This window comes from Schistocerca serialis, chromosome 5 (genome assembly GCF_023864345.2).
Source record: "Schistocerca serialis cubense isolate TAMUIC-IGC-003099 chromosome 5, iqSchSeri2.2, whole genome shotgun sequence".
Classification (NCBI taxonomy): domain Eukaryota; kingdom Metazoa; phylum Arthropoda; class Insecta; order Orthoptera; family Acrididae; genus Schistocerca; species Schistocerca serialis.
This window is the reverse complement of record NC_064642.1, coordinates 204,598,617-204,621,678: the sequence shown is the minus strand read 5'-3', so window position 1 is coordinate 204,621,678 and position 23,062 is coordinate 204,598,617. Positions and strand designations below refer to the sequence as shown.

At 39.0% G+C, this 23,062-nt stretch overlaps 1 protein-coding gene across 5 annotated transcripts in view; it reads left to right on the top strand.

Annotated features, from left to right (window-relative positions):
* Positions 1 to 7,602: 7,602 nt before the first annotated feature.
* Positions 7,603 to 23,062, top strand: part of LOC126481657 (signal transducer and activator of transcription 5B) — a 146,209-nt gene continuing 130,749 nt past the window's right edge. For 2 of the 5 annotated variants that reach the window (XM_050105575.1, XM_050105579.1), the window contains exons 1-8: positions 7,628 to 7,749; positions 7,996 to 8,145; positions 8,225 to 8,375; positions 14,373 to 14,541; positions 14,660 to 14,749; positions 14,864 to 15,047; positions 20,987 to 21,093; positions 21,578 to 21,759. In XM_050105575.1, the coding sequence (XP_049961532.1) occupies positions 8,097 to 8,145; positions 8,225 to 8,375; positions 14,373 to 14,541; positions 14,660 to 14,749; positions 14,864 to 15,047; positions 20,987 to 21,093; positions 21,578 to 21,759 (932 nt within the window). In that variant the 5' untranslated portion in view covers positions 7,628 to 7,749; positions 7,996 to 8,096. Of the gene's footprint in view, positions 7,750 to 7,995; positions 8,146 to 8,224; positions 8,376 to 14,372; positions 14,542 to 14,659; positions 14,750 to 14,863; positions 15,048 to 20,986; positions 21,094 to 21,577; positions 21,760 to 23,062 lie in introns of all 5 variants that reach the window. The other 3 variants (XM_050105576.1, XM_050105577.1, XM_050105578.1) reach the window with 3 other exon arrangements.

Sequence of the window (23,062 nt, the reverse complement as noted above, 5' to 3'; positions counted from 1 at the left end):
TTTCGTTATTTCTTTCATTAAAATTTATAAGAAATGGCGAAAGATTAATTGAAACATTGAGATAGCAGTCTGAATTGTACGACACGAGCTTACTACATTCCTTGCCCTCTAATACATTTATAAAATGGAATTTTATACATATCGGTACCATATTTAATATTTTAATATAATATTTCCCCCCCCCCCCCCCCATGAACCATGGACCTTGCCGTTGGTGGGGAGGCTTGCGTGCCTCAGCGATACAGATAGCCGTACTGTAGGTGCAACCACAACAGGGGAGGGGGGGTGTATCCGTTGAGAGACCAGACAAACGTGTGGTTGCTGAAAAGCGTAGCAGCCTTTTCAGTAGCTGCAGGGGCAACAGTCTGGATGATTGACTGATCTGGCTTTGTAACACTAACCAAAACGGCCTTGCTGTGCTGGTACTGCGAACGGCTGAAAGCAAGGGGAAACTACAGTCGTAATTTTTCCCGAGGATATGCAGCTTTACTGTATGGTAAAATGATGATGGCGTCCTCTTGGGTAAAATATTCCGGAGGTAAAATAGTCCCCCATTCGGATCTCCGGGCAGGGACTACTCAAGAGGATGTCGTTATCAGGAGAAAGAAAACTGACGTTCTACGGATCGGAGCGTGGAATGTCAGATCCCTTAATGGGGCAGGTAGGTTAGAAAATTTAAAAAGGGAAATGGATAGGTTAAAGTTAGATATAGTGGGAATTAGTGAAGTTCGGTGGCAGGAGGAACAAGACTACTGGTCAGGTGAATACAGGGTTATAAATACAAAATCAAATAGGGGTGATGCAGGAGTAGGTTTAATAATGAATAGGAAAATAGGAATGTGGGTAAACAACTACAAACAGCATAGTGAACGCATTATTGTGGCCAAGATAGATACAAAGCCCATGTCTACCACAGTAGTGCAAGTTTATATGCCAACTAGCTCCGCAGATGACTGAGAGATTGATGAAATGTGTGATGAGATACAAGAAATTATCCAGATAGTGAAAGGAGACGAAAATTTAATAGTCGTGGGTTACTGGAACTCGTTAGTAGGAAAAGGAAGAGAAGGAAACGTAGTAGATGAATATGGAATGGGAGTAAGGAATGAAAGAGGAAGCCGCCCAGTAGAATTTTGCACAGAGCATAACTTAATCATACCTAACACTTGGTTCAAGAATCATAAACGAAGGATGTATACATGGAAGAGGCTTGGACTGACAGGTTTCAGATAGATTATATAATGATAAGACAGAGATTTAGGAACCAAGTTTTAAATTGTAAGACATTTCCAGGGGCAGATGTGGACTCTGACCACAATCTATTGGTTATGAACCAACTCGTGGAGATAACATCTTGGACCTACTGATAACAAACAGACCCGAACTTTTCGATTCTGTAAGTGCAGAACAGGGAATCAGTGATCATAAGGCTGTTGCAGCATCCCTGAATATGGAAGTAAATAGGAATATACAAAAAGGGAGGAAGGTTTATCTGTTTAGCAAGAGTAATAGAAGGCAGATTTCAGACTACCTAACAGATCAAAACGAAAATTTCTGTTCCGACACTGACAATGTTGAGTGCTTATGGAAAAAGTTCAAGGCAATCGTAAAATGCGTTTTAGACAGGTACGTGCCGAGTAAAACTGTGAGGGACGGGAAAAACCCACCGTGGTTCAACAACAAAGTTAGGAAACTACTGCGAAAGCAAAGAGAGCTTCACTGCAAGTTTAAATGCAGCCAAAACCTCTCAGACAAACAGAAGCTAAACGATCTCAAAGTTAGCGTAAGGAGGGCCATGCGTAACGCGTTCAGTGAATTCGAAAGTAAAATACTATGTACCGACTTGACAGAAAATCTTAGGAAGTTTTGGTCTTACGTTAAATTAGTAAGTGGCTCGAAACAGCATACCCAGACACTCCGGGATGATGATGGCATTGAAACAGAGGATGACACGCGTAAAGCTGAAATACTAAACACCTTTTTTCAAAGCTGTTTCACAGAGGAAGACTGCACTGCAGTTCCTTCTCTAAGCCCTCGCACAAACGAAAAAATGGCTGACATCGAAATAAGTGTCCAAGGAATAGAAAAGCAACTGAATCACTCAACAGAGGAAAGTCCAGTGGGCCTGAATCGATACCAGTTCGATTCTACACAGAGTACGCGAAAGAACTTCTAACAGCCGTGTTCCGCAAATCTCTAGAGGAACGGAAGGTTCCAAATGATTGGAAAAGAGCACAGGTAGTCTCAGTCTTCAAGAAGCGTCGTCGAGCAGATGCACAGGATTATAGACCTATATCTCTGACGTCGAGCAGTTGTAGAATTTTAGAACATGTTTTTTGCTCGCGTATCGTATCGTTTCTGGAAACCCAGAATCTACTCTGTAGGAATCAACATGGATTCCGGAAACAGCGATCGTGTGAGACCCAACTCGCTTTATATGTTCATGAGACCCAGAAAATATTAGATACAGGCTCCCAGGTAGATGCTATTAACCTTGACTTTCGGAAGGCGTTCGATACAGTTCCGCACTGTCGCCTGATAAACAAAGTGAGAGCCTACGGAATATCAGACCAGCTGTGTGGTTGGATTGAAGAGTTTTCAGCAAACAGAACACAGCATGTTGTTCTCAATGGAGAGACGTCTACAGACGTTAAAGTAACCTCTGGCGTGCCACAGGGGAGTGTTATGGGAGCATTGCTTTACACAATATATATAAATGACCTAGTAGATAGTGTCGGAAGTTCCATGCGGCTTTCCGCGGATGATGCTGTAGTATACAGAGAAGTTGCAGCATTAGAAAATTGTAGCGAAATGTAGGAAGATCTGCAGCGGATAGGCACGTGGTGCAGGGAGTGGCAACTGACCCTTAACATAGACAAATGTAATGTATTGCGAATAGATAGAAAGAAGGAACCTTTATTGTATGATTATATGATAGCGGAACAAACACTGGTAGCAGTTACTTCTGTAAAATATCTGGGAGTATGCATGAGGAACGATTTGAAGTGGAATGATCATATAAAATTAATTGTTGATAAGGCGGGTACCAGGTTGAGATTCATTGGGAGAGTCTTTAGAAAATGTAGTCCATCAACAAAGGAGGTGGCTTACAAAACACTCGTTCGACCTATAATTCAGTATTGCTCATCAGTGTGGGATCCGTACCAGATCGGGTTGACTGAGGGAATAGAGAAGATCCAAAGAAGAGCGGCGCGTTTCGTCACAGGGTTATTTGGTAATCGTGATAGCGTTACGGAGATGTTTAGCAAACTCAAGTGGCACACTCTGCATCGCGGTGTAGCTTGCTGTCCAGGTTTCGAGAGGGTGCGTTTCTGGATGAAGTATCGAATATATTGCTTCCCCCTACTTATACCTCCCGAGGAGATCACGAATGTAAAATTAGAGAGATTCGAGCGCGCACGGAGACTTTCAGACAGTCGTTCTTCCCGCGGACCATACGCGACTGGAACAGGAAAGGGAGGTAACAACAGTGGCACGTTAAGTGCCCTCCGCCACACACCGTTGGGTGGCTTGCGGAGTATAAATGTAGATGTAGATTAAAACTGCAAAAAGGAAAAAGGTGGGAATTTGAGGAGATGAGACCTGGATAAACTGAAAGAACTGGAGGTTGTAGAGAGCTTCAGGGAGAGCATTAGGGAACGACTGACAAGAATGGGGGACAGAAATACAGTAGAAGAAGAATGGGTAGCTTTGAGAGATGAAAGACTGAGGGCAGCAGAGGATGAAGTAGGTAAAAAGATGAGGGCTAATAGAAATCCTTGGGGAACAGAAGAGATACTGAATTTAGTTGATGAAAGGAGAAAATATAAAAATGCAGTAAATGAAGCAGGCAAAAGGGAATACAAACGTCTCAAAAATGAGATCGATAGGAAGTGCAAAGTGGCTAAGCAGGGATGGCTAGAGGACAAATGTAAGGATGTAGAAATTCATATCACTAGGGGTAAGATACATACTGCCTACAAGAAAATTAAAGAGACCTTTAGAGAAAAGAGAACCACTTGCACGAATATCAAGAGCTCAGATGGAAACCCAGTTCTAGGGAAAGAAAGGAAAGCAGAAAAGTGGAAGGAGTATATGGAGGGTCTATACAAGGGCGATGTTCTTGAGGACAATATTATAGAAATGGAAGAGAATGCAGATGAATATGAAATAGGAAATGTGATACTGCGTGAAGAGTTTGACAGAGCACTAAAAGACCTAAGTCGAAACAAGGCTCCAGAAGTAGACAACATTTCATTAGAACTACTGACAGCCTTGGGAGAACCAGGCCTAACAAAACTCTACCATCCAGTGAGCAAGATGTATGAGACAGGCGAAATACCCTCAGACTTCAAGAAGAATATAATAATTCCAATCCCAAAGAAAGCAGGTGTTGACAGATGTGAAAATTACCGAACTATCAGTTTAAAAAGCCACAGCTGCAAAAAACTAACACGAATTCTTTGCAGACGAATGGAAAAACTGGTAGAAGCTGACCTAGGGGAAATACAGTTTGGATTCCGTAAAAATGTTGAAACACGTGAGGCAACACTGACCCTACCACTTATCTTAGAAGCTATATCAAGGAAAGGCAAATCTACGTTTCTAGCATTTGTAGACTTAGAGAAAGCTTTTGACAATGTTGACTGGAATACTCTCTTTCAAATTCTGCGGGTGGCAGGGGTAAAATACAGGGAAAGAAAGGCTATTTACAATTTGTACAGAAACCAGATGGCAGTTGTAAGAGTCGAGGAGCATGAAAGGGAGGCAGTGGTTGGGAAGGGAGTGAGACATGTTGTAGCCTATCCCCGATGTTATTCAATCTGTATGTTGAGCAAGCAGTAAAGGAAACAAAAGAAAAACTCGGAGTAGGAAGTAAAATCCATGGAGAAGAAAAACTTTGAGGTTCACCGATGACATTGTAATTCTGCAAAGGACCCGGTAAGTGTGATAGCGTTACGGAGATGTTTAGCAAACTCAAGTGGCAGACTCTGCAAGAGAGGCGCTCTGCAACGCGGTGTAGCTTGCTGTCCAGGTTTCGAGAGGGCGCGTTTCTGGATGAGGTATCGAATATTTTGCTTCCCCCCGCTTATACCTCCCGTGGAGATCACGAATGTAAAATCAGAGAGATTCGAGCGCGCGCGGAGGCTTTCTGGCAGTCGTTCTTCCCGCAAACCATACGCGACTGGAACAGGGAAGGGAGCTAATGACAGTGGCACGTAAAGTGCCCTCCGCCACACACCGTTGGGTGGCTTGCGGAGTATAAATGTAGATGTAGATGTAGAAGAGCAGCTGAACGGAATGGACAGTGTCTTGAACGGAGGATATAAAATGAACATCAACAAAAGCAAAACGAAGATAATGGAATGTAATCGAATTAAATCGGGTGATGCTGCGGGAATTAGATTAGGAAATGAGAAGCTTAAAGTAGTAAAGGAGATTTGCTATTTGAGGAGCAAAATAACTGATGATGGTCGAAGTAGAGAGGATATAAAATGTAGACTGACAATGACAAGGAAAGCGTTTCTGAAGAAGAGAAATTTGTTAACATCGAGTATAGATTTAAGTGTCAGGAAGTCATTTCTGAAAGTATTTGTATGTAGTGTAGTCATGTATGGAAGTTATACGTGGACGATAAAAAGTTTAGACAAGAAGAGAATAGAAGCTTTCGAAATGTGGTGCTACAGAAGATGGGTAGATCACATAATTAATGAGGAGGTATTGAATAGAATTGGAGAGAAGAGAAATTTGTGGCACAACGTGACTAGAAGGAGGGATCGGTTGGTAGGACATGTTCTGACACATCGAGGGATCACCAATTTAGTATTGAAAGGCAGCGTGGAGGGTAAAAATCGTAGAGGGAGACCAAGAGATGAATCCACTAAACAGATTCAGAAGGATGTAGGTTGCAGTAGGTACTGGGAGATGAAGAAGCTTGCACAGGATAGAGTAGCAAGGAGAGCTGCATCAAACCACTCACAGGACTGAAGAGCACAACAACAACAACATTTAATATTTTACCGTGAAATGGACTGTAATGTGGCTAGAGCTTTAAGTGAAAAAGGTATTGTTAGTACACTCAAATTCATTAGTTGGTCAAATTTATTTTAATGCTGTCATGCATTTGTAGTGTTTCATAAAGGAAAGGACTCAAAATTCAGACACTGCAAGTTGTTTGTTGAAATATGTGTTTGTGGCAGTCTTATTTATCTTGTATCTCCCTGGAGAAACAGTTTTGGAAACATCAGTGGTCAATATTTATGTATTTCACTAGCTAACCCCAGTAGAATCAGGCACTTGAACTATTAAAAGATGTAAACAAAACTTATAAATCTTGGAAAGAAAGTTATTGAGGATAATATGATTACTACACAAAAGTTTGCACTGGACCAGGAACTAAACTTGAACAAACCGATGGCAGCTCGTAACACTGTGTTTCTTACTGTAGTCCTGGATGAAATTTAACGTAACAAATGAAAAATCCGATGCCTCGACTTCCAAAAAAATAAAATATAAAACGTTCTTCTTCGAGCTCTTTCTACTGCGTGTGAAATTCCTCATCTTTACCACATAACTACGTTTTTCCGACCTACACTCTTTTTAATGTTGTTTTGCACTTCTTTCTTCCTTCTCTAATATACAAGCTATCCCTGCAACCACAAACCATTTCAGTCCAATAATTGTCATTTTTGTACAAATATGCACTTCAGCATTCACGTATATAAACTACTGTATTTCACGTGTAAAAGCAGTTCAAAATCATCTTGCGAAGATTGCAGTTCCCGCGAAAAAAACAGCTGATTAAAGCTATTCGATTTGAGATCACGTGACTAGTACTGACTTGACCGGCCGTGATGTAGAGGTGCTGTGACGACCTGTTTGAATTGACCTTAGTTCATTACAAACCTGCTTTCTGGGTCATCCTCGGATGATACAGTATTAATTTATCTGAAGATGGACTGGAAAGCAGAAAGCCTTTCTTAACGAACTATTAAGTAAATATTATTGTGGGAGATCAAACTGTTTATTGCGTAAAGATGGCCAGTAGCTATATAGATATATTATTTTGTAAAAAAAATAAGCAAATTATTTGTATACGTTGCGTAATTCGTAAGAGTTTAATAACATAGTTTGATAATTTTAAGCATGTGTCACTCGAAGATCACTGATTTCTATTAAGTTCAGCGATAATTAAGATTTCAGGTGTGCATAATATCTTTGGCAGCTTGTATTTATTTACTACATGCTGATCTGAGGCGGATGTAATGGTTAAGAACGAGAGTTCGTGATTATCCAGAAGCTATAAGAACAGTGGCTTTACAACTTTAAAAATGTTTCATAGATAATACTTCCGTTCCCGATTTTTAGATGTTTTGTCACGAAACAAAACTTATCCGACACCTGATTAATGAATTAAACTATTCTTTTTGAATAAAAATAAATGTTTTGCCGTTTTTAATAATGACATATGAATCCGCTTAATTATGTAAACAAAATCGTAAAAATAAATAATTCGGATTTACCTTACAGACTCGTATGCCAAGTACCCTGGCATTTTGCGATGCGAAAGTTGTGAGGTCTGCGCATGCGTAGGTCACGTGATACGATATGTTTTAACTTTTTTTGTAATTCCTGGAACGTGCAGATTGGTTGTGTCATATTTTCCAGGTACTGCTGGATAGAGAAAGTTTATTACTCATCAGACCAGGAAAAACGACAATTGCTTGAAAAGAGCAGTTGAACGTTTCGGTAAGTCTGTGTTGCAGTGTGATGGATACATTGACATCTTCTTTAGAAGAAAACATAACTTGAGCGTCCCACCGTCATCTAATCAAGCGCGTAGATACAGAGTACAGAAGGCGCAAAAGCTTGGTTGGGTTATGTTTTGAAATTTCAGTGAATAGTGACAAATTTGTGACTGTCTAAGGCATACTTAGAAATTATCATTGTATGATATGTATGATTTAAGCACATTTTGGTTTTCCGCCTGTGCAGTTGGGGAGTGCATTGTTTATATTTCTCGCTGAGGTCGAATGCCCGTTTTTTAATAATAATAAAGTATTTTTGCGATTCCGAATTCTTGTACAACCTTCGTCATGTCAGATGACAGTAATGAACGGCCTTCTTGTCGCTTTGAAGAGTCAAGTGAGTATACAGAACACAGTTTTCCTTGTGAGAGTGTTGTGAGCATTTTGAAGCTGAAGGGGTTGGGTATTTTTTTTAGATCGTTCATCGGACGACAGCTCCATGTCGTTGTGGACGAAAGCTCAGCAACTACAAGGCGATGCGCTCCTCCAGGTGCGCGCCGTTTATGGAGAACACTTTCCAATTGAAGTTCGACATTTTTTGGCAGCATGGTTAGAAGAGAAAATGTGGTAAGTTAATTGGTGTACCGTACCAAAATATCAGTTGTTCCTTTAGCATAAATTACGTCAAACAATTTTGATATGTACCATCTAGGATAACCAATTTTTGTTGTGCTAATGTACATGAACGACGCATCAGATACTTATGCATGAGAATGATGCAAGACCATTATGCCATCTGTTCAAACCATGTTTTTATTTCACGTGTTTTTTAATCAATGTAAATGGGGTTTATTTTGGTTAGGTTATATTTTTATGCTAATGGTTTCGTAATATGCATTTTTTCTCTAACATTTAACACACAAAAACAGTAAGGATCTCGGATGCAATCTTACGCTTTTCAGATATTTCTTAATTGTGTTCTGTTTGATACTCAGCATGATGTTGGTGTCTGGTGTTCTTGTTTGAGTGTTTTCAGTTTCCGTTGCTACCTTTGTTCAGACACATACAGTCTTTCATAGATCATAGCGTTAATGAGACCTTCTTGATATGGAGCGAGTTTGGGACTGCATTACTAAAGGAAATTAATTTTGTAATCTCTTTAGTGGTCGTAGTGTTCAAAATTGGGTCCATAGTGATGCATGGAGTGTTGTTTCTAGTGATTACAGTTCACTGGTATTTAAAGGTTAAGTTTTTGGCCAGCAATTTAAATCTTTCTTGGGGTGGTATCTACTACGAGATAAATTTAATTTGTTCCACAGCTTTCATTAGTATCCAGTTTAGTAAATCTTACTGTCACTTTGGTATTGGAGTTTTTATGGTGTTATTATTTGGTTAGATGGTGGTACATACCCTTACATGTTATGGTAAATTGAGTTTTTGATGCTGTAGGTGTGGTTATGATTTGTTGTTTAAAGTAAGGAAATTAAGATTACAGTTCAGCTGTGAACTGGAGACCATTTTGTATTTGTTTTTACTTAAATGCCAGAGAGCAGCTATCTTCTTCAGCACTGTGTTAGGTTTGAGTAGCTAAGTGTAAATGTACTGTTTGCTAGGGTGATCATTTAGGAGTCCTTCATTCTGACCAACAGCGAACTAGCAACAACAATAAAAGCAGAGAAAATTGCTGTCAGTAGGAAGAGGAAAGAACTAGAGGCTGCTAGTCCATACAGCGATTAATTGGTTACTGTGGATTGCATTACACCTTCAAGGAATTAAACACAGAGAGAGAGAATGACCTGGCCGAAGTTAAGAATTGGGCAGTTGTGTTCCAGGGCACTTTTCTGCTACTGATTGATGTTTGGAAGCATCTTAGTTTTGTATAACCAATTAGAGGATATTTTTAATCATTGAGATGAAAGAAGTGGTACTCCTTTAGTACTGGAATTGATGGCTTACAAATGTTGAATACGCCTCATGTGAGTGTGATGACTTTAGATTGGATTTGATGGCCTTGATGAAAGAAAGAAAAAAGAAAACAGTTCAGCAATGGTTGTTATAGGTTTTTTGTTCCCAAAAATATTACACAGCCCAGGGTTGTAGTTAGAGTGGGACATGATAGGCTGTTTTAAATTCAGCACTACGAAATACATCCTGTGCATGGTATTTTCTTTTTATACCTTCGTCACTTGAAACTGCATATCTAGCTTACTTGCATTCCTGTCATCTCATATTATATGTTTCTGGCGATATCCCTCAGAACATGTACATAACAGCAGTGGTCCTGTCCTCAGCTATTACCAATGATTCTGGTAGATTGGGGGGGGGGGGGGGGGGAGGAGGGAAAAGTCACTTCATTCCTTGGGTCAAGGGAGGTACGCTTGGAGCTGGCTGTAGATGAACTGAGAAGTTGATAAGAAGCAATACAAGGTGAGGTACTGAGTACAGATAAGTAAGATGGGTCGACAGAAGTGTCCGATCCCACGCGTCGGCTTTGACCCGTGCCGTAAGGGTGTTGTCGTGTGTGACGTCATGACGACGCAGAGTTTGGTTTGTGAGTGTGGCGTGTTTGTAGATGTCGTCGTGTTGTGGTTTGTTGCGCTCTCTGGTGGTATGTTCAGGGTTTTCATTTGTGTGGTGTAATGGGCTCAGTTTGCTTTTGCTCATTATTCAGAATTGTTAAGAGTGTCGGCTGTGTTTGTAGTGGAATTCGTTTCAGTGAGTTAACGATTTTGTCTGAAGGTTAATTTAGTGTTATTCGCTGTACATCGTGTGGTAATTTCAGTAAAATTAATCGGTTGTTGTTTTTGGTCAGAAATGGATATGACGGATAAAATTAACAGTGCGCAGGTCAAGGGAAGTGTTTGATCCCAATGTGTGGCTGTGTATGTTGATATTGGTATCTGGAGATGTTTTTGAGCTATATAGGCCAAGGGAAATGTTTGATCCTAATTTATGGGATCGGGAGCTGCTGTTGAGCAATATAGGTCAAGGGAAGTGTCCGATTCCAGATGATATTGTGTTTAGTGGTATTTGGGGAATTTTCTGATGTCTGTTTTTTCGTCGTTTTGTGTGGTTTTGTATGGGGGTGGGTGTCTAAATTTGTTTTTATTTAGTTTGCCCCCACCCAAAAACACCCCATTTCCCGCACTTGTCCCGTTAGTGTCATTAGGCTTTTTGTGGAAAGTGTGTGTGTTTGTTTTTCGATGTATTTTCGTCATAATGTGTACGTACCAACTTTATATGCGCCATATTGGAATCGTGGTTTATGGACGTTTCCGCTATATTTGTGACGTCATGGGTCAAAGCAGACGGGTGGGATTGGACGCTTCTGTATTTCCAGTAAGATGGAATGTGGAAAAAAAATGGGGTTGGTAGAAGTGCCCAAATATGAAGGACGGAGAAGAAAGCAGAAATGTTTATGTGGAACATAAAAAGGATATGGGGTAAAAAGTAGGCAACAGCAGAAGGGAGACTGGAGTAAGTTTTAATTCCAGTGAATGGTGATGAAGCAAATACCTACAAGAAAAGAGCAACTATTTTAGTTCACTTATGCATTTGTTCTAATTTGTTCATCAGACACTCTGTTCGATAGTTATTTTTTAGGAAAGCATTGTGTCCTTAACACATCTGTTTTGCAAGACATACGACTGCTACCTCCCCATCTCCCCTTTCCATATTTCTGTACTGAACATCTAGGTAAAAGTGCACTTACAGTGTCAGCTGCTTTTCCGTTGTCTTGCTACTGGTAATAAATGATTTGCATGACGAATCACAGCAAGTAAACACAAGGAATTGTGAGTCAGTTGTAGGTAGCCAATGAGGCTTAACAGAAACGTCTGATTCCACCCGTCTGCTTTGACCAATGACGTCATCAATATGGCGGAAACTACCATTCATAACTACTCCCATATCGTGGTTATGACGTCATAATGTAAACATGACAACAAACACAAAAATAGATCGAAAAACCATCAAATACATATACCTCCAAAAATATAATGAAACTAACGGGACAAACAAGGGAAACTGTGGGTTTTTGGGTGGGGACAAACTAAAAATAAACACACGCCACTAAAGCAAGTGATAAAATAAAACGGCCCCAGCCTTCCCAAAATCAACTAGCCTAAAAACAATATCCACTGGAATCGAACTCTTCCCTTGACCTATGTAGGTCAAAAGAAAATACTCATACCAAATCATGAAACCCAAAACTGCAACCACGTCCACAATCATCACAACCTCAAAAAGCTCAACAAAACAACAAAATTGGAATCGAACACTTCCATTGACCTTTATAGGTCAACAGTAACTACCGACACCACGCTATAAATCTCAAAACTTTCACCACCGCTACACTTAATATTACTAAAAACAAAAAAACAACTCCGAGAAAAACAAAATTGAAATGGAACACTTCCCTTGACCTGTTATCCTCACGACATCTCCACATATGGCCATCCCTGATCCGAGATGCCGGAACTTTAGTAAGCCTCATTTCTTCATGACACACTGAACACTTCACAACTTCAGCCAACAGGCCGAATAGCTAAAGAAATATTATTAGAGACAACACAGTGTCTCCCATCATCACCGACAACTGAAAACTGTTGACCTTGTGAGTCATATCCACACCTACCAAAGACATAAACAAAGTGATTTACCAAAATTCACACACGACGAACAGAAAAAAAACTACAATAATGTCGACATAACAAAACCAAAATTGTTAACTCGCTAAAAAATATTCCGCTGAAAGCACAGTCACCAACGACACCACACACGTGCAATGCTGCCACGCAAATCAACCCCATATGCCACACAACATGCTAACCATAAACATACCACCAAAGAGAACCACCGACCACAAGAATATGCCACCTATAAACACACCACACACGCAAACTAAACCAAAAACATCACCTAACACACAACACATAAACACACCACCAATCATATCAAAACGACACCTACAAACACGCCACTCTCACAAACTAAACTCCGCGCCGTCGTGATGTCACGCAACACAAAAGCCTTATGTCATGGGTCAAAACTGACGGGTGGAATTGGGCACTTCGGTTAACCCGCCAATGAGATACTCCTTCATAACTTTCTATGATGTGTAATTAAAGTTAGTTGATATTTTGTATTGTTCAGTTGATATTTTGCACTGTTGACTTAGAATTTACCTACATAATCAGTATTTTTGGCTAAATTAAAAATAAGATGTATAAGTGGGTTATTACAGTGATTAAAATGTATCACGGGCTATGTTACACATCCATCAATTGTGTCAGTTGTATTTTTGTGTTGAGATTTATTGGCTTCACCAGCTCACAAGGAAGTTCTCTTGTTACAACCTAACTTAGGTTTGGGCTATGCTACAGGTCAGTTTGTCATACATCTAATTTTCTTCCATTCATATTTGTTGGCTTCGCCAACTTGCACCCAAATTATCATATTCCTACTAACCTAGGCTTCAGGCATCACAACAGGTCAGTCTCTCAGCTCATTTAGTTTTTCCAATGATAGAAGAGTACAAAAATCAGTAGTCACCTTAAAATTCATAGTAACCAGATCACAAAAACTTATTGTGGCATTCTCTGCATCAAAAGTAAAATTAATCAAATTTTGTCTCACGCAAAAAAAAGGTTCCCAAGTGGCTATGACCAATGTAAACAAATTGCCAAATTCAGCATGCTGTGCAGCAGCCATTGACACTGTAAGCGCACATTATCTGAGCACTTTGATGCTGATTAGAAACCTATTGAAAAACATTTCAATCTTTCGTGTTGTTCTAGTGTGATAAATATCCACATACAGTCAAGCTGCACATAAAAATAGTACACAGTAAAATTTAACAGATGTCTCTCAACAACTCAGTGTATTCAACATCATTTACTGAAAATCTCTATATTATTGCACTGAACAAAGACAGATGTACTTCATAAATTAGTCTGTTTCTTCATGCAAGGAAAAAGGAAGCAACAATAAATTTTGGTTTTAAAAGTATGTTCTGTTGTGTAAATGTTTGCTAACTTGGGCAGTGGCTGCTCTCACACCATGTTCTCCTCAAGATAAGGAACTTGAAAGAAATGCTGTTCAGTGGCAAACATTGTGTTTCATAGAAGGTTTCTGTACACCTGCCATACATTCTTTGTTGTACTTCCACCATGTAGAAAGTTTTGTTAGTTGGTAATTTTCAGTGCACTTATAAGCTGTAATCACTGCTGTGTGTTGTGTAATATAGAGGATCTCATGCTATGGGTACAGCAACAGTTTATTCCAAGAAACTGAGATCAGAAAAAAATGTGAGAAATTGTAAGCCTTTCTGTTGATAAGCACAGTGCAGAAATGTTCTAATTATTGTGACTGAAGCTAGCTGTAAAAAAAATTAAAAATGTTGATGTAGTTGCCTTTGTAAAATGTGAAAGTTGCGATGAAAGGCATTTGAGATGGAAATAATGTTATCAGAAATAATCTGAGAAAATGTAAGCCTTACATTATTTTATTCTAAGCCTGATTAGTTGCTCCAATGTTTTGTAAGGCAGTTGGATCAGAATTGGCATTTTATGTATGACCAAAAAATCTCCACTTCCGGATTCTGTATCTCTTTATTTTAAAAAGTTTTTTTTCTAGGACTGACATAGACCCAGAAAATCCCCAACATGAGCAATATGTTGCCAGCCTTGTCAGTTCACTTATTCAAGAACTGGAAATGAAAGCAAACAGTATGACAACAGAAGAGCTGTTTCTCACAAAACTAAAGTTAATGGAGGCTGCAAATACATTTAGAGTAAGTATTAAGAACTTGCTGTATCTTTCTTGTAATTTATGACATAAGTTTTAAAACAGTAAGTTACTTACAGAAATAGTAAAGATTTGCTATATTATTGTTTAATTTATTTTTGTAGGAAAGATACATGCATAACCCCCGAAGGTTGTTTGAAATAATTCGAAATTGTCTCAACACCGAAATGAAGTTGGTGCAACAGGTAGGAAATGTAAGTCCTGTGTGTTGTAGTTAAGTTTCAGTATAGTTAAATATTTCTTAACCCTACATTATTACTGTTTGCTTTATCTTTATTTTCTTCAAATCATTTATCTATTTGTTTTAGGCTAGCCTGGGCCGGGACTTGATAATGCCATGTTTGCCATTTACCCCAGATCTTAATACTGAAATTGCTCAGCAGCTGGATTATTTGAGGAGACAGACCCACGAAACAGGAGAAGATCTGAGAAGGATTGAACAGGAGCAGGAAGCTTTTGCCCTGCAGTATCATGAATGCACGAAAGTAAATGGTACATACCCTCTACATGTTACATTTGATATGCAAATACATATAAGACAACAATTTCATATCTATGAAATAATGTGTAATAATCTGTGCTTTAAGTGATTTGAAGCTGTATATGACAAGCGGACCTCGGGGAAGATCAGTTTAGATTCCGCAGAAATGTTGGAACACGTGAGGCAATACTGACCTTACGACTTATCTTAGAAGAAAGATTAAGGAAAGGCAAACCTGCATTTCTAGCATTTGTAGACTTAGAGAAAGCTTTTGACAATGTTGACTGGAATACTCTCTTTCAAATTCTAAAGGTGGCAGGGGTAAAATACAGGGAGCGAAAGGCTATTTACAATTTGTACAGAAACCAGATGGCAGTTATAAGAGTCGAGGGACATGAAAGGGAAGCAGTGGTTGGGAAGGGAGTAAGACAGGGTTGTAGCCTCTCCCCGATGTTGTTCAATCTGTATATTGAGCAAGCAGTAAAGGAAATAAAAGAAAAATTCGGATTAGGTATTAAAATTCATGGAGAAGAAATAAAAACTTTGAGGTTCGCCGATGACATTGTAATTCTGTCAGAGACAGCAAAGGACTTGGAAGAGCAGTTGAATGGAGTGGACAGTGTCTTGAAAGGAGGATATAAGATGAACATCAACAAAAGCAAAACAAGGATAATGGAATGTAGTCTAATTAAGTCGGGTGATGCTGAGGGAATTAGATTAGGAAATGAGACACTTAAAGTAGTAAAGGAGTTTTGCTATTTGGGGAGCAAAATAACTGATGATGGTCGAAGTAGAGAGGATATAAAATGTAGACTGGCAATGGCAAGGAAAGCGTTTCTGAAGAAGAGAAATTTGTTAACATCGAGTATAGATTTAAGTGTCAGGAAGTCATTTCTGAAAGTATTTGTATGGAGTGTAGCCATGTATGGAAGTGAAACATGGACGATAAATAGTTTGGACAAGAAGAGAATAGAAGCTTTCGAAATGTGGTGCTACAGAAGAATGCTGAAGATTAGGTGGGTAGATCACATAACTAATGAGGAAGTATTGAATAGGATCGGGGAGAAGAGAAGTTTGTGGCGCAACTTGACCAAAAGAAGGGATCGGTTGGTAGGACATGTTCTGAGGCATCAAGGGATCACCAATTTAGTATTGGAGGGCAGCGTGGAGGGTAAAAATTGTAGAGGGAGACCAAGAGATGAATACACTAAGCAGATTCAGAAGGATGTAGGTTGCAGTAGGTACTGGGAGATGAAAAAGCTTGCACAGGATAGAGTAGCATGGAGAGCTGCATCAAACCAGTCTCAGGACTGAAGACCACAACAACAACAATATGACTTCTCATTAACAGAAGAGTGGCACAACATTCTTGTTAATGCTTTTGGGGTTTTAACCTCAGACATTCTCAGAATGCAGTCCCATGCACCTTTTTATGCTTCAGTTGAGCTATCTTAGTTATCACGTTCACTTACTTGTACACCCACCCACCCACCCACTCACTTGCTCATTGTGTTCCATAGATCACACGATCTCAATTTAAAGAGGATGAGTCAGTAAGCAAGGTGACAGGACCTCTTACTGGTGTATAATTACATCTTGCGAATTAAATTCCATGTCTAGATAGAAGAGATGACCAGAGCTTTCAAACAGTGTCGGCAAATAAGAGATAACAGTGCGGTTGCACTTCAGAATAGTTTCAAGTTGGAGTTGTTGACAGGTACAGGGTTGGTGGTTGCAGTGCAACATGTAATAAAGTTTCTGTGTTTAAAGAAAATGACCTAGCAGCAAATCATCATTAACTAGTGGAATTTTATGAAGAGAGAGTGATTTCCCATAAAACTTTTTTTTTTGGTGTCTCAGTTGAGAGGTCATTTGGTTAGGTCTTTGCAGCAGACTGTATAGGAACACTGTCTGTACAACTTGGATCTTGCACCAAGTGATGTTTATCTCTTTGAACCATTAAAGAAGTAACTGTGAGTTCACCACTTCAGAACCAATGCTGATGATCTGAGGAGACTGCTGTTGTAGCTCCTAGACCTGTTGTTCCCAGCGGTTTGGTTTATTAATTGAAGAAATGCTGAGACAACTATGGGGATTGTGTGCAAAAGTAATATGTACCAAAGACTCACTAAATTTGTGTATCTCTTTAATTTTGTGACCAAACCTTTTCTTGCAAAGGACTTGTTACCTTGAATTTTGAGCCACCCTCGTGTTATCAAGTTTACTTAAGTGTACGTCTATTAATATCAGCTTGTGGTGCTATCAGTTCTTTAATGCCTGTTCAAACCTAAATAATATTAGTAATTATGAGATTAAGACTTAATCAGTTTGTTGTCGATCGGTTGTAAGCCTGTTCATCTTTCGTGAACTGTGTTTACTGATGTTGAGTTTGGACCCTCGATTAGCATTCTCGCGTCATCAGCAATTTACTACATTTGAGCTGCCCTTCAGAGTTGTTGGAATGCCATTTCTGTAGGTTAAGAATAACAATGGATCCAGTATTGATCTTAGTTATACTCACCATTCTGAGGTTAGTTTCGTGTTTGTGACATCTGTTAATGAGGCCCTCTGCTATCTTTTATGGAAGTAAGACACCACAGACAAAAGAGGATTTCCATAATGCTTTAATTTGCCAAGTATAATTTTGTGATCTAGGTAGTCAAAGGTTTTGGCAGGATCAAAAAGTACACCAACAGGATAACTCCACCAGAACTTAATTTATGATGTCTTGTGTTGCTTTCTTGATAGAGAATCGTTTACGAAAGCCAAACTGCAAGCCAGTTAATAAATTCTGTTCAGATAACTGAGTCAGTACTTTATCAAAGGCCCTACAGAGCACACATTGCTCCACAAACTGCCTCCATTCCTTTCTGGTTTGTGCTTGGTTTCTCCAGATGCCTTCAGACCCCAGAGCTGCCAGGTTGTCCATTCAGCACTGTCTTGGTCAAGCTATGATTTTGGTTTCCTCTTGAGTGCGTTCTTCGCCTGTCTTCTGGCATACAGCTTACATGGCCAACCTATGGTATTCTTGTTCTTGTAAGCTTCTGTAGGATTGTTCATTGTTGCACCAAGAGGTGGATTTCCTCATTATTCTTCCTCCTCCATTCACCTTTACCAAAGATTGGTCCCCATATCTTCCTCTTTTTTTTTTTTTTTATATATTAACAGTTTTTTTCTTTTCTTGTTTAATCATGTTCCATGTTTCTGAACCATTCATGACTGCTGGGCGCATCACAGTGTTATATATTCTCATCTTAGTTTTGGATGATATGGACTTTGATAAGTGTCTCCAAGAGGGAATACATGCATTTTATTTCCACGGCTATTCTTTACTTGATGTCCATTTCTACACTTTTGTTACTGGTAAACCAAGTATTTTAAATGGTGAATGCTCAGGAACCTGATGCCATCTGTCTCGAGAAATTCTTCCTGCTCTTATTTTGTTCCTCGTTGCATAACTCTGTTTTGCCTTGATTCACCTTTAGCCCAACTTTCTGTGCAAGGTTGTCCATTTTCTGGCACATGTATTTCAACTCATAGTTTGATTCACTTTGTAGTACTATATCATGTGCATGTGCGAGACAATTGAAATTACCATCCATCTGTACTCCAGCCCACTCCTGGTGCCTACATTCCCTTCTTACTTTCTCGAAGATTGAACAGAATACATTTGAGAGTATCCCCTTCCCTGATAACTGGCTCAATCTTGACCATTTCTGATTTGGCCCCTTGGAAACGCACTGCTGCCCCCTGACCCATTCGTACAGGTTTGCACTGTTCTCACTAGCTTGTCAGGGAATCTGAAGTCACACAACTCATTGTACAGGCTATTCCTGTGGATGCTGTTGTATCCACATTGAAAATCACATTCCCAGTGTCCTAGTGTTTTGAATAATTGTCTTTTAGTAAAAATGTGACCTATTGTTGTTTGATTTGATTGAAGGTGGCTGGGTATTCCTGTGTGTTGTTTTCTATGAATGATTGTAATTTTTTGAGGGTAATGATAGAAAATTACAACTATTCATAGAGAACAACATGCAGTGACACCAAGCTGGCTTTTGACCAAACCTGTTGTCAATAGAACACATTTCCTCTCTAAGACTTTTGTTTGAAAAACGCTGGGAATATGTTGAAGATATTGACAGTCTCTTCATCAGTTTTCAACTTGCATATGACAGCCTAGACAATATACTGCATTACTTCAGAACCCCTGAGAAGTTCATGAGAATAGTGCAGACTTGTATGGATGGGTCAAGGACAGCACTTTGTTTTGGAGGGGTCAAATCAGAAGGCTACTTTGTCAAAAAACTTTCTGAAATACTGGAATTAATGAAATAGGTCTGTATTTATAGATGATTAGCTTATAATTAGTTTTATAGGTGGAGTACTACTACAACATATTTAAGGCTGTCAGGAAATACACCTCGAGTTGACTGGTAACAAAAACATGATCATACGTCAGTAGCATTACTACTACTTAGTAACCTGATGAATTTTGTTGTGTCTGTAGCAGTTGTTTTTTGAATCTAATCTTTGTTGATAATGTATTCAGTTTCTGCTCAAGTAAATGTAATGCTTCCTTATTGCTTGTTTATTAGTGGTGCATTGCTTGCTGCTGCTGCTATGAAGTAGTAGTAATTGAATTTGGTGGCTACGTGTGTCACCATATTTGCCAGAGCAATTTTCTGGGAAGCTTAACTTGCCTCTGTATTGCCAATTTTGTTTATTTGTCTTATGATGTTGCAAATCATCTTTAAATTATTGTAGAGGTATTTTATTTTTTATGTATAGTGCATAGTTTCAAATCACGCCTGTCTAAGGGTAACAGTTCCCTACAAGTTATTTTTATCTTGCAAGACTTTAAGGGCTAAATTTTAATTTACACCAGGATTATACTATATAATAATTTACGAGGAAAATTTATAGGATCGGGTGATACAGTTATGATTTCAGAATATATTAAGCAACTGTTGCAACTGCACAGAAATGCCCCTGTTGTAGAACTGCAGAATTAACTTTTAGATTTTTTTTAAAGTATCCCTTTTAGGATCATTTTTATTGTCATTTTTGGCTTTTTATAATATACCATAATGCGCAAAGGTGGATAATGATCTGAAATATAGACCTGTATGTCAATATATAGCTGACTTTTTTTTTTTTTTTTTTTTTTTTTTTTTTTTGCCATTGTAATGTGCAGTTTTCAAAGAGAAAGGGAAATCAAGACAAAGTATGAACATCGAAGTATTTAACAACTTAAGTTTTACTATCACTTTACCACATGTCCTGTCAGTAGCAAAGAAATAAGATTAAACTGAAATTTTATTGTGAGTTGCACTTTGTAAGTGTTCAAGGTTTCTTGCTATTTAACCGACTACTGGGCCCTCCCGTGTATAAAATGTGCAATCCACAAACAAAATTGCTTTGCACCATCCCATTATTGTTTCAAGTTTCAGAGATCATACCTATTCCTTCTTTATTGCTTCAACTAACACAGGGACAAGTTGTATTGTCATACATCCAAATAAGCAGTATAAAATAAACATTGAGCTAGGTGAGAAAAAAAAATATACGTTCCCTGCAAGAAAATGATCCAGATCATGAGCTAGTAGCACAATCTGAGAATGAGACAATTGTCTATGAAATAATTGATAATCGAATAAGCAGTTGGCTGGGATATGATGCACCTGCACTGTTTAATGCATGAGTGAGTCATTACTGTGGGATAACAAATAATTATTGCAACAAAGTGATATAATGAAATGTTTACACATGTACACAGTACATCGCATGCCTGCTCATGTTACGAAAAACAGCACTCCCGCTTGTATGTGTGTAATATTGCTGTGTTGCCTAAATGTGGAATGAAGCGTTCTGTAAGCTAAGTAAACTTTGTGTGACTTAAGACTTTTAAATTATTTCATTTATAAATTCTGTTCCATTTTCTTTACAGCGCACTTACAACACATACAAACACAGCAAAGAACTCCACAGATAATTGAAATGGAGAAAAAGTTAATGAAGCACAAAGAAACACTAGAGCAGTTACTAAATCAGAAGGTACTTGTAACGTTTTTTGCAAGCATTGTGGCAGTGTGTTGAAAGCTTCTAGAGCTAACACTTTCTCTTAAGAAATCTTAGTTATCGATGAGTGTATTGGTTTTCTTGTGTATTGTTTCGAAATACCATGTGTGTGGTGGGTAGGAAATGATGAAGAGTTTGCTGTATGAAAACAATTTCCAGTGGTTTGCAGAAATAAACATGCATTATGTGGAATAGAACTAATGTATCTGAGGCTGTATGTTATTTGGATAAAATGTTTTATTCACTATCCATCAGCCAGTATCAACTAACTGTCGTTTTTGAATTTGTTTGTATATAAAATTACTCATATCCTGTTAGATCATAGATCAAGTTAAATATAATGTTGAAATTCCAAGACGTATTCCAAATACATTGCCAGTCCCGCTAAACAAAAATCACATTGCAACACTGTTGTGTCTATTTTAGTTATTTGGGACTAATTACTGTGTTATGTTAATAGGTGGCATCAATGATGCAATTAAGACTGACATTTGTAGATAAATTGAAGGACACGATAGAAAGTCACCTAACAAAAATGCAATCTAGAGTTCTGGATGAAGAACTAATTCGATGGAAAAGGGAGCAGCAGCTTCAAGGAAATGGGGCACATTTTAACAATAACTTAGACAGCATACAGGAGTGGTAAGTGTAAATAACTTCTTTCTTATAATTTTTGTGGGTGTTCATAACGTATACATAACTGTGCGCTGTTCAGGGAATCAGCAGCACTGTTACAGACAATATCTTTGTTGATTGTTCACTAGTTGGTGGGCATTGCCTAAGAAAAATTAGTAATGGCCTGTTATGTCGTTATTCATACATAGTAGTAGTGAAAAGAAAGAAGGCAGTCACATCTCAAAGTAGTGAACAAATGATTTATACATAGGGGCCACTTGCAGTGCAGACATTTATAGCGAAACTAGAAGGGCAAACATGGTAAGATGTCTGCAACACCATACATCCTGAATGACAAATACAGGGTTAGCCAGCGAAACGGGCAGATTGGAGATGGCCTTGACAGCTGGAATGTGAGTGGTGGGGGTAATGGTGGCCGGCTCCGTTCTACCTGCATGTCCTGCCATTTAGTTGCGATGGATCGTTTGACGGGTGAACATCATGGTTAAAGCATATTATACGAATGGTGAGAGTTTGGTGAAAACGCGACGTGCTTTTCGACGCCATTTCAACATACCGCGCAACAAGCCTGTTCCCTCGGATAACGCAATTTGTTCGTGGATAAACAACCATGAACAAACTGGATCACAGTCTAAAAAATGAGGTGGGAGTGCAAAAACCGTTCAAACCTCTCAAAACATCGCTGCTATTCAACAGGCAATGCTCAGAAGTCCACGCCGATCTGCCAAACAACATGCTCTGTCTTGGAATAAGTAACAATTCGGTGAGAAGGATTCTTCATCAAGCTTTATATTTTCACCTATACAAAATACAGATTGTGCAATCTCTCAAACCAAGTGACTATCAGAAATGATTACAATTTTGTGAGGAAATGGCCAGAAGACTTGAAGAAAATGACGACCAAGTAAACCACTTGTGGATGAGCGATGAGGTGCATTTCCACCTCTCTGGTTTTGTTAATAAACAAAACTTCAGATACTGATCGGAGGAAAACCCTGGCACACTTCATGAAACGCCTCTTCATGCTCAAAAAGTGATGGTTTGGTGTGTAATGTCGGCAAGAGGAATCATAGGCCCATTTTCCTTCTAGGATATCAATGGAAGTGCTGTGACTGTTAGCTCTGTGCGTTATGTTGCAATGATCCAGAACTTTCTTACACAAGGACTCGCCCGTTTTTCAGTGAATGAGCTCCACATGGTAAAGTCGTCCACGGCCATATGGAACTCATCCTTGAGGAGCACGCATAGGGACTCAGTTGTTCTCTGCTGCCTCCGAATTGGACATACGCGGTTGACCCACAGCTATCTC